Genomic DNA, 11160 nt, shown 5'->3' with positions numbered 1-11160 from the left:
AGGTATTTTTTGTTGTCAAGTAAATGTTGTGTGTTATGATTATATTTACAAACATATTTTGTTCACTTCTGTTCTCAACAGAAATTTTCACCTCTGGGTGATGCAGGACTTAGGAGATCTGACATTAATTTTGACTTATAAGTATTTAGACTTTGCAGCTAGTAATTCCAAAAAAAGTAGCTGAGAGCTCACAACAACTAAAGATTTTGGAGTAGTAATACTGAATATAGGTACCTGGCTTTGTTTTTCAGTAGGGAGGACTTTGTTTTTCAGTAAGACAATTTACAAACATGTAACCCATTGATTTATTAATCTGCTTCACTTTTGGCACATTCTAGAATGCATTTCTGAGCCACAACCAACAATTTTTATCTTGAATTACATGTAGGAGCAATTTTGGCTTTTCTTTTGCAGGCGCAGACACTGGAGTCTGTTGTCTGTCTGTACAAGCATCAACCAACATATTTTAATACCTTCAGATGTAAAAATCAGTCTTGAGTCATTGTACAAGTGGCTTTAAAGTGACCATGTTAACTCAGATGGAAGGTTTGTGATCTGCTAGAAATCTTTGTGATGGCATTATTCCCTAAGGGCTAGTTTTTAGGTTCAGCATTTGCCAGAAGTTCTCTCAGTTCAAGGAATTTGTAGACACTCCCAGTTTTCTTGTTATTTCTCATTCTCTTATTTGAAGGTTGCATTTATCTGATATATTGCTACCTTACCTGTTGCTCCCTTAGTAATGTAAATAGGAGAAAAAGGATAAGCTCGTTTTTGGAGTAATCTAACTTTTCCAGAAACCTGTACTTTTTTTAATGCAGACCACAATTTAAGTCTTTCCAAGTGAATTAAGAGAATGTAAAATAGTTTTGTAAGTAAAGTGTGATACGTTTCAAATATTGTGTACAATATTTGAAACGTATCACAAATGCATTTTCAAACCTACTGTAAAAGAATTAACTCATGCTATGAAAGCAAAGTAGAAAAAAATCAAAGTACAGAGATGCTATCTCTGTATCTTCTGGTGAAGTGAAGCAGTTAAGAGCATCCTTATGATTAAGAGCTTAGAAAAGAGAGAGGCCCAACCTGAAGCTGTGTGAGAAATGGCTGCTTGCAGAATCTGACCTCTAAATGCGCTGAAACTGACACAAAATGTATTTGTCTCAAAACTGGTATACTTTGGCAATTAAGCTGAAGTCCGAATCTGTGAAATCACTGTTCTGTTGAACAACCTCTGCCTGGCTGACCATTTGTTTGGTGTCTCTTCATGTGTCAGCCAGCCACAGAGCTAATTAAGTTTGCCTGTAAATACTTTGAGGGTGGGAACGGAATCTTTGCATCAAATTCTGTTTTGACAAGAGTTAGGGTGCTGCTGCTTTATGAATACCACTGAGGCTCACAGATGGTATTGCATCCCTTATTGCTGCCAGATAAAACGTTAGGGAATGTTATTTTTATCCAGTGGAGAGCTATCCAAGTATGGCAGTGCACAACAGGAGAGAAATCCTCTGCCTGCTGCATGGAGGGGTAACTGTGACTGGGGAGCTGCATTGTGTTTGCAGGCACCCATGGCAGGGAGGAATGAGGAATCTGACTCCATGTTCTCAGAAGGCTCATTTATTATTTTATGATACTATATTATATTGAAGATCACTATACTGAAGAATACAGAAAATATACTTACTAAAATGCTCAAAGAATAATAATGAAAACTCGTGACTCTCTCCAGAGTCCTGACACAGCTTGGCCCTGATTGGCCAAAGAGTCTAAACAACTCACAGCAGAATCCAACGAAACAATCACCTGTGGGTAAAAAATCTCCAAACACATTTCACATGAGCACAACACAGGAGAAGCAAATGAGATAAGAATTGTTTTCATTTTTCTCTGAGGCTTCCCAGCCTCCCAGGAGAAAAATCCTGGGCAAAGGATTTTTCAGAAAGTGTGAATGCCACAGAGCTGCTGTCAGTCTCAGGGCAGAGCTACTCTAGACAGTGCTAGAAATGCACTGTCTGCCTGTCCATGTGTCCATCTCAGATTTTTACTCCCCTAGAACACCCCTGGCATCCTGAGGTTGAGTTCCCACATAAATTCTCTGGTGTGCCCTGAGGGATAAGCTCATCCTTGACCTTGGGAAGCCCATGGTTCCATTCTTCTCCAGCTGCTGGTCAGTGAAATGCCACAATTCAGTACATCAGAGATGTCTGCTGCTCACAGAAGGTGACTGAGTTTGGTCACAACACTCCTGAATTATTGCTGTGTCCAACAGGTAGACATGGTTGGTCACATGGGCAGGTTTATAACACAGTCTCAAAACCTTTGCTGATTTAAGACATAGATAACTAAAACCAAAGTTTGAAAAGCCTATTTTTCAGTTCCACTACAAAGTAAAAAGAAGGAATATCATCTGCCTAGTTTTCCATATTCCCCTTTTCTGAGCATTTTTAATTATTATTTAATATTTCTGCTTAATTTAAAGAAAAAAAAAAGATAAAGTTTCAAATTTAGTTAATCTACTTCCCTAATTGTGCTAATTTTGATGTAAAAGGCAATTGAGTTAAAAGGTCTAACTGCAGATTCATTTACTGAGATGATTATGAAGTAAACCATTCTGATTCTGGTAGCTCTGCAGCGGGGAGTTATTGCCAATTACTGCATGCTTTGCTGTGGGTCACAGACTGCCCTCTCATCCCTTTCTGGCTGGTGGCACAGCTGCTGCTACAAAATGCTCTGGATTTAAAAAAAAAAAAAAAAAAAGAAAAAAAAAAGAATGCTCACATTCATGTCAACTTTTCTCTCCCCAGTTTTTTTTTTTTTTATCTGCATGCAGCATATTTGAAACCAAAAGTAAATAAAAAGTCTGGGGAGCATAACCACCTGTCCCAGAGCTAATGCACCTGATTTTGCCATTAATTGTTTTATGTTCCATTTACTGGGGAAAAAAATGTGTTTGGTGACCTCTCTTTGCATTTTTTTATCGTTGTCTAACAAAATCAATCATTTAATCAAACATGTTGGAAGTTTGAAGGGAAGTGGTGGCACATATTTTTGATATTCTCTGTGTTGGCTCTCTACCACAGAATCTCTACATACTCAGTTTAATGAGGGTTATTCTTATTTTTCCCACCTGAAAAATATCTTTGCCCATCTATTTCAAACAAGAACAACTTCCTTTTTTGAAAAAATGGGGTTCTGAATCCTGCATAGGTGTGGTCTGGGAACTAGACACTGATGAAAGGCATAAGGACAAATATAAAGAGTCAATCCTCTCACTATTGAGGAAAACATTAAAGTATCTTCACAGCCAGTAATAGTCACTCTGGCATGGTTATGGCCTTCTTTTGATCCTCATCCATTTCTTCATCCTCCCTTTCACATTTTTCATTCATCCACTGGATGGAAACACTGATACAAACATCTACTGATATTTCCATTTTGTTATTATAACCTAAAGCATGACCTGCTTTCTCCAGAACCACATTTCTATTTATGACTTTCTCTTCCCCCTGAATGTCAGTACCTCTTAAAGCCATTATGATATTTTCTGCTACTGGAAAGGAAAAAAAAATTCTAAGAAAAGCTAGAGTTACATGAAAAACACAAAAATCCTAGTTTTACAAGACTGATCATTTTTCTGCAGTCTTTCATTTTTCTGCAGTCTTTCTTCACTAGATCTCTCTGTCTGTACTTTGAAGGAGCCCAGAAGTGGAGATGACCCTGGAGCGTGCAGTGAGCATTCTGAAGAGTGAAAATAGCCAGTCCACCCCCAGGATCCTCGCTGCAGTGACTTTCATTCAGCATGAGTGCTTCCAAAAAGCAGATGCCAGGAGAAAAGTAAGTCATTATTCTTTTGCCAGTTACAATCAGGCAGAGAAAATGAGATTCCATACTATTCTAAACTTTATTCTATTCTATTCTATACCTTATGGCCCTGTATGCCAGCATGAAAAGAAAAAAGGCAGTCTGAGTAACCATATAGGATACTGATGGTAGATATTTTCTCTAAAATGCATTGATGTGTTTTGCTGCAGTTCTTTTGAACCCACTCACTGTATACCCACTCATTTTCCCTTTTTCAGCCAAACAAACTTAATGCTTTCAGCCTTTATAAATCATGGAGTCTGAATTTTGTCAATATAGTTGCTCCTGTCTCCTTTTTTTGACTTGCCCGCAGAAATATCCCAAAAAATAAAATTCTGAGGACAGTGCAAACTTATCCAAGCTTCAGGGTTTGTTAGGACTGCACAAGTGTGTTTAAAAAGTACATGGATTAGCAAAAATGTGAAGGGCTCACTGGAACTGTGCACATGCATAAGTACATTGTTTAGATTGACCAAATTTTCAATATTTGAAGTTTTCTCTTACAAGAAACTTGTTAAGTCTCTTAGAAGTTTTTTGAAAGGGTCTATTAAAAATATTCTCTCTTCCTTTTCTTTAAATGTCACTAGTGAACACAAATATGCCTCTCCTGCTGAACTGTTCTGTACACTAAAGTGTAAGATGATTGTTTATTTTAGCCGTTAATAGACATTATTACACCTGCTTTGGTTTGTAATATGCTCAATAATGCCAGCCTTACTTCCATCATTATGTGCATGCAGTCCAGTTCAGTGACAGCCAGATGTGTCTCTGTCCTTTTTACTTGCTTTAGGATACATCAGAGACAGTTTTGGGAGAAAATAACAGCACAGGTGTCAATCTTAACTTCAAACTGAGGACAGAGCTTCAGAATTTAAAAGTGGGTTATTATACAGACCTCTCTCAGGCAACTTCCCAGAAAAACAGAGTAGTGTTCAGGTTGGAGCAGTCAGCCTGAAGCTGCCTAGTATTTTCCTGTCTATCCCACATATCCTGTAACAAGCTTTTCTGTTTGGTGCCCATCAGATTTGTTCACGTTGGCATGGTCTTATGTCCCCTCTTTAGCCTTTCAGCCTGCATTCTTTGTCTATTGTTCCCTGATATTTGAGAGTTTGTGGGTCTAGTGGTTTTTCTGTTTCTGTGAACTTCTCAGTATTTTGGTGAGTTTTGTCTACTAATGAAAATTTAGAAGGACCAGTCAATAGCTGTTGTAAATTCTCGGCAAATTAGGCTGAAATAGCTCTCCTTTTACAAGAGCTATAAATACCTTAAAATTACTGACAAAAAGTCTGCAGAAATACTTAAAAGAACCAAATAACTACAGTGTTGGTGTCAAAAGGGCTGATCCACTGCAGTGAAACAGGTTGGTGTGCCTTCAGCATGCTCTGCGCACCACTGCCCTCACCACAAATATTCCTGTATCCCACTCTGCTGGCATTTGGGTGATTGCTGAGTGACTGCAGGGGGAATCAGCTCAGCAGAGCAGGACAAAGAAACTGTGCCTTTTGTACAGGTGGATCAGAGGAGAGGCTGCCAGGCTATGTAGTTTACTCCATGAAGGACAAAAGGCTTTGTTGCATTCCATTTCTTCTTGTTGCCAACACCTGCTGGTTGTATTGAATTCTTTTTGTCGTTAAACTCTGGACTGTTTAGGACACTTGTATCAGATTTCTGAGCCTTTCATGTGCTGTTGGTTCTGCACAAGGGTGAGTTTGTCCACAAAACCATATGGCATTTTGAGATGCTGGAGGAGACTGTTGGCAATGGTACATTAATGTAAGGAACTTTCCACAGGAAATTAATTCCTGAGTCAGCTCAGGCTTGCTTGTGTCACAGTTTGTATGGGATTCTTCATTCACCACAACAAACTATTTGTTTCCGTACAGCTACTGTAAAATAACATCTTTTAAGTCCTTCATTCATTTGGGGCCAAAAGTTCGTTTTCTGAAGATTTAAACATTGCAAAGTAGTCTGTCAGTAGGCAGCTAGGTAACAATGCTTAATGCTCTACATTTTGATGCTTACTTTTACTATTCTTCCTCTGTGTGGCACAGTTAAAAAGTATGAAGTATAATGCATTGGTTTTTAATACACTTTCAATACATGCATTGGGAAGAGCACTGTCTTTTCATCAGGCTGGTTGCTGAGAAAAAAAAAAGAACAACCTGTTTATAAATGTTCCAGAATTAAATCTCAAATATTAATTTCACCAACATGAAAGCTAAAGAGCAGAGTGATTCAATGTCTTGTCAGAGAGTACAAATCTGTGGCAAAGTGGGAAGAGATTTAGCATCATTCTCTGATATTAATTATGAAAACATGTTGCCTCTTCTAGTTGTGGATTTCAAGTATTAGTCACACAAAAGCCCAGAGGTTAATAGCCATGTCCAAATGATTAATGATCAAGTCTCTCAAATAGGAGCAAAGGAAAGGAGTCTCTATGACTATTTGAACGTTTGGTGGGGCAGGGGTAAAGGGGAGTTTGTCATTTACAGCATCTGAGCATTCTCTGCTCTGTTTTCTTCGCAGGTTTTCTCACTCGGTGGCATCCCCAAGCTTTTGCAGCTCCTTGAGGTTCAGAATGAGGACATCCAGCGGGCAGCGTGCGGTGCTCTCAGGAACCTGGTGTTTGAGGACAATGACAACAAGCTGGAAGTGTCAGAGCAGAGGGGGATCCCGCTGCTGCTCCGCCTGCTCCGGCACACCCGGGACATAGAGACCAAGAAGCAAATCACAGGTAGTGTTTGCTCTGCAGCCGGGCGTGAAGTGCTTTAAGCAGTGCAAAAGCTTTCAGGGAGAGGTACACGATTGTTTAGTGACTAAACACAAAAACTTTGTCACCTGCTCTGAGCAATTCCCGGAGGGTGAAATTCCATGGTCATTGCGCAAGACCAGTCTTTCAGTCAGCAACAAGAGACTGGGAACTGCAACTTCCCCTCTTAAAGCTTCTTCAGAGATGAAGTGAGTGTGCTTGCAGGAAGCTTTAAATCCTTGATATTCCAGAAAAGAAAGTCAGGCTCCCTAGGGACCATAATTAATGCCTGCTAATTACACAGCTGCTCAACTTTAATTTTTTGACTCTGTGCTGACTGCACCCACTGGAAGTTGAACACCCAGTTGCCCTGGACAGAAAGTGCTTGTTCTATTCCCCACAAACCCCACTGCCCCAGATTCCTGCTTCATCCCTGCAGTCCCCAGCGTGCCTCTTGGAATTCCACTGCTTGTGACCCACATTCTTTCTAATTAGCATGCAAAGGAAGAGCAGGCTTATATTTTATAAATGGAAAACATGAATAAATGAATGGGGATTTATTTCAAGTGAGCTTTAAAGACACCAAGAACAAAATCCATTAAGAGAACAGTGCGTGAAAAGATACTGAAATTGCCCAACAGCCCTGTCCTGAAGCAAAGGCATGTTGAGACTTTCTGTAATTCTGCATTCTTTAAAGTATTTGAAATACTCTGCTCCCTAAGCTTGAGAACAAAGCTTTGTATTGTTGGGGTTTTTTTTAGCTCAGTTCTGCAGCAGTTTTTTTGAGGGGCAGCTCTGCAACGTTAAAATGTTTTGAAGTTTTTCACACTCATCAGTTGCAGAACTGGGTCATGTAGTAATTTACTATACAGTGCCTTAACTCTCAGTGCTGTCACAGACCAGTGAGGGAAGCAGTGAAAGAGGTGGCAGAGTGGCCAGAATGCCAATGCTCTTTCCTTGCTAGCTGTTCCATAATTTCTGCCAAAAATGTTGAATGTGCCTGATAACTCATATGTATGTTGTGAATATTACTGTCTTCCCCTTCACCAATGTGGAAATGGAAAAGGGAAAATCTTCTTTCAGCAATTACTGCTGTCACTGAATGTGAATGTTTACTCACAAAACAAAGAAGACACCAAAAACTATTTATGCCAAGCAGGATGATGTAGCTTGTGTAAAGCAAAATGTTATGATGTGCTTTCATGCCTATCAGTTGCAAAGGACAACTTTAAAAATACACCAAGAGAAATGTTTCCTACTTTATTCAAGACCAGATGTGCAGCCAGGAGGAAATGCACTGGGTACCTTAGTGAAAATGCCACCAGGGCATTTTTTTGCCATCGCTTGAACAGTTCTTCCAGCTCCTTAGCAAGCTGCAGGGAGCCTACAAGAGCAAAGGGCAGACTGGATGAATAATTTCACCTCTTGCATTGCCTTTGACTTCATACATATATCCTATCTATGCATGCAATCTCTCTGAAATGTGCACTTTCAGGAAAATGTTAATGTGAAAGATTTGGTCTTACACCAGTCAGCACCAGAAGTCCATTTGTCTTTCCTCATCCTGCTCTGAATATAAATTAGGGACTTCCAAACGTATGGCATCCTATTCAGCTAAATGTCTTTGCCCATAAAAGATTTAAAAAACCATCTTGGTACCTGATAATACCTCATTGAACTGTAGTGAAAAACTCCTGAAAGCATGCAATAGATAATAAAGATGTCTAAGCTCAGTAGAGGGAAAGTTTTTGTTTCTACTGCTGTGTGGAAAGCTTGGTACTAAAGCACTCCACCCGACAAAAGTGTGAAAATATATTTTTCATATATATTGATATATATAATAATAATGAATAATATATAATAAGCATATATTATATATTCATATATAATAATAAATATACAATAAATATGTATAATTTTATATAATATATAGATATTATATAATATTTATATTTAAATATATACAGATATATAAATGTATAATATATATAATATATACATATTTTATATATATGTATGTGTATGTATATATATATGTATGTATATATATATGTAAAATACGTATATATGAAATAAGGAAGTTTTAGGAGAAAAGGGAAATTAAAACTCTGAGATGGCAGTTTTCTGATACTGTACTTCATTACCTGTCAGAAATACAGTCCTGGTGCACTTGAGATAAGTAAATCTCAGCCTTAGAAGCTTATCTTTAAAGGTCACTGGTTTATGAGGACCATCAGTGTTAATACAGACAAGCACTTGCCTAACATTAATCCATATTTTATCATGTGTTCTCAAGGAATACTTTGATGGCCTGGATTTTCTTCAGGACTCAGGCTTAGGAACACAGAGTGAGCCACTGTGCCTTGTACTGTGCTGAGAAAAGACTGAGAGCAACCCAAGTGTGTGGAGATAAATGCATTTGACTGAATTTGGGAGCTTCACAAAAGCATTGATACTCTTAAAGTCAGCAGAGGCTCTGTCCTTTCTTTGGCACACAAGCTACTTAAAAAACTCTTGGGAAAGTAGTGAGGTTCCTCCAAAATTTTCATTTCATTTGTGGGACCTAAGACAGGATTGGAGTTTTGTAGTATTTGGAGAGCATACTGAGGAACAGAAAATAAAATGGCTGTGGCATGAAAGAACCAAAATATTTTAGCTTTTAAAGGTAAACCAGATGAGCCTCCAGGGAGCAGCTAACCTCCTGATCCTGTTATCATGCAGCATAAATATAAGAAATGAAAGAAATTTTTTCCTGCGGGGAAGATTACAGCATGAGCAGAACTGTCATTAAAAGAAATGTAAATCTAAAAGCAGACCCACCCATTTTTCCAAATAACCCTCTAAGGGAAAACTGTGCTCCTAAGAACATAGCATAAGTGCAAGGAAACAATCCGCTCCTAAAGACATTTCCTAATGTGCACAAATTCATCCACACCCACTGAGAGAATCCTTCTGAGCCCAGGGAAACAGTGCCTGTGGGTAAAGGTAGGGTTCTTGTTGGAAAATTTACAGTGAGAGCAGTATCTCAGATTCTCTTCTGACAATTCTAAGTATCTGCCTGTAATTCCAAATGTATTTTTTTCTTTTTATAAGTATATTCTGTCCTTGTGCCATTCCTCACATTTGTGCCCTTCTGTCTTAACTTGCTTAGCTTAGCAATGCCCTTTGGACTGCTTGTCTGTTTTCCTGTAAGCCTTACCTATCCTTCAGAAAAGCACATTCTTCCTTTCATCCCCTGATTCAGAGGCTGAAGAGCTGATCCCAGAAGAAGGAATGGATTGCTTCTGGCTGGCTTTTGTTTTGATTTTACTGTTGCTCACAATAACTGAAATTAAATTCAAAGTGTAAGGAGATACAAAAGAAACATTTTTTTGTTGTTGTTCTTGTTGTGAGCTGATGAAAGGAACGTTCACTAATACTCTGCCAGTATGTGGAGGAGGAGGTCTGTGAAACTTGGAGCAGCAAGTTGGAGGAACAATGAATGCCTTTGTGGTGAAAAGCAGAAATATGTGTTGTTTTCCAAGGGAAGAGGACTTTAAAAAGAATTGTTGTCTGTTGGAACAGAACATAATGGAACCTGTTCAGTTCAACAAGATTATATTTGAAATTAGCCTTGGAGATTGTGAGTGGACAAGGTCTGTAGCATTACTGAATGATTTGTTTAGTGACTAATGTCTGGGCAGCAGCAGCCAACCAGTGTTAACAGCTTTCCCTCCTATGAGAAATTTTGCTCTCAAGTGTTAGAGAAACTTGGTAATGGGCATTTCCTGTCTTCCAGCAGATCTCCTGGAAGCTCTCTGCACCTCCCATCTATCCCTTTTGTGAGTTTGATTTCCCTTAGCTTGTGCTGCTTTGCTATAGAGAAGGTGATAGCAGCAGACAGACATTGCAGAGCCATGGAAAACTGCACTTCTTGGCTGGGCATTGGACTGACTGTGTAGAGATTTTACTTTATTCACATGGGTAACTGTGCCCCCTTTATTGCCCTGTTTCCATGTCCCTGGATGAGGGCTGGTGGGCATTTACCAATCCCTTCTGCTTCTCTCCAGATTATCAGTGCCAGGCAGGCTCTTCACTCATTAACACCAAGGGCTGTGAGATTAAGTCTGTCAAAGTGCAGAGGAGTCTTTTTGCCTCTCTGATTTTCTCGTGGCTGTTGCAGGTTTGCTGTGGAACCTGTCCTCCAATGACCAGCTGAAGCACCTGCTGGTCAGAGAAGCCCTGCAGACCCTGACTGAGGCTGTCCTCATCCCCCACTCGGGCTGGCCAGACAGAGATTACCCAAAATCAAGTGTTCTGCCTGACCCTGATATCTTCTACAATGCCACAGGATGCCTGAGGTGAGCACTCTGTCTACAACCACCCAAAGCAATGGTGATGACACAACAGGTCTGCTCAGTAATTTTTGGGTAAATACACAAAGCCACAATCACTTCTCATGCAAACAGATGACTTAGAAAGGGGACAATGGTACCTACAAGCACATAAATGTTTTCTGTTTCCAGCTGCTACCAAAAATGCTTAATTGAAGATATCATAATCTGTGCCTAAAC

At 39.3% G+C, this 11160-nt stretch overlaps 1 protein-coding gene across 2 annotated transcripts in view; it reads left to right on the top strand.

Annotated features, from left to right (window-relative positions):
• The window catches only part of PKP2 (plakophilin 2), a 40798-nt gene that overhangs the window by 12755 nt on the left and 16883 nt on the right, over positions 1–11160 (top strand). For both annotated transcript variants that reach the window (XM_064737757.1, XM_064737765.1), the window contains exons 4-6: positions 3693–3831; positions 6385–6592; positions 10770–10947. In XM_064737757.1, the coding sequence (XP_064593827.1) occupies positions 3693–3831; positions 6385–6592; positions 10770–10947 (525 nt within the window). The remainder of the gene's footprint in view (positions 1–3692; positions 3832–6384; positions 6593–10769; positions 10948–11160) is intronic.

Source organism: Zonotrichia leucophrys, chromosome 1A, assembly GCF_028769735.1.
Source record: "Zonotrichia leucophrys gambelii isolate GWCS_2022_RI chromosome 1A, RI_Zleu_2.0, whole genome shotgun sequence".
NCBI classification, from domain to species: Eukaryota; Metazoa; Chordata; class Aves; order Passeriformes; family Passerellidae; genus Zonotrichia; species Zonotrichia leucophrys.
Note: the sequence above shows the minus strand (reverse complement) of the source record. Positions and strands in the feature narration are given on the sequence as shown.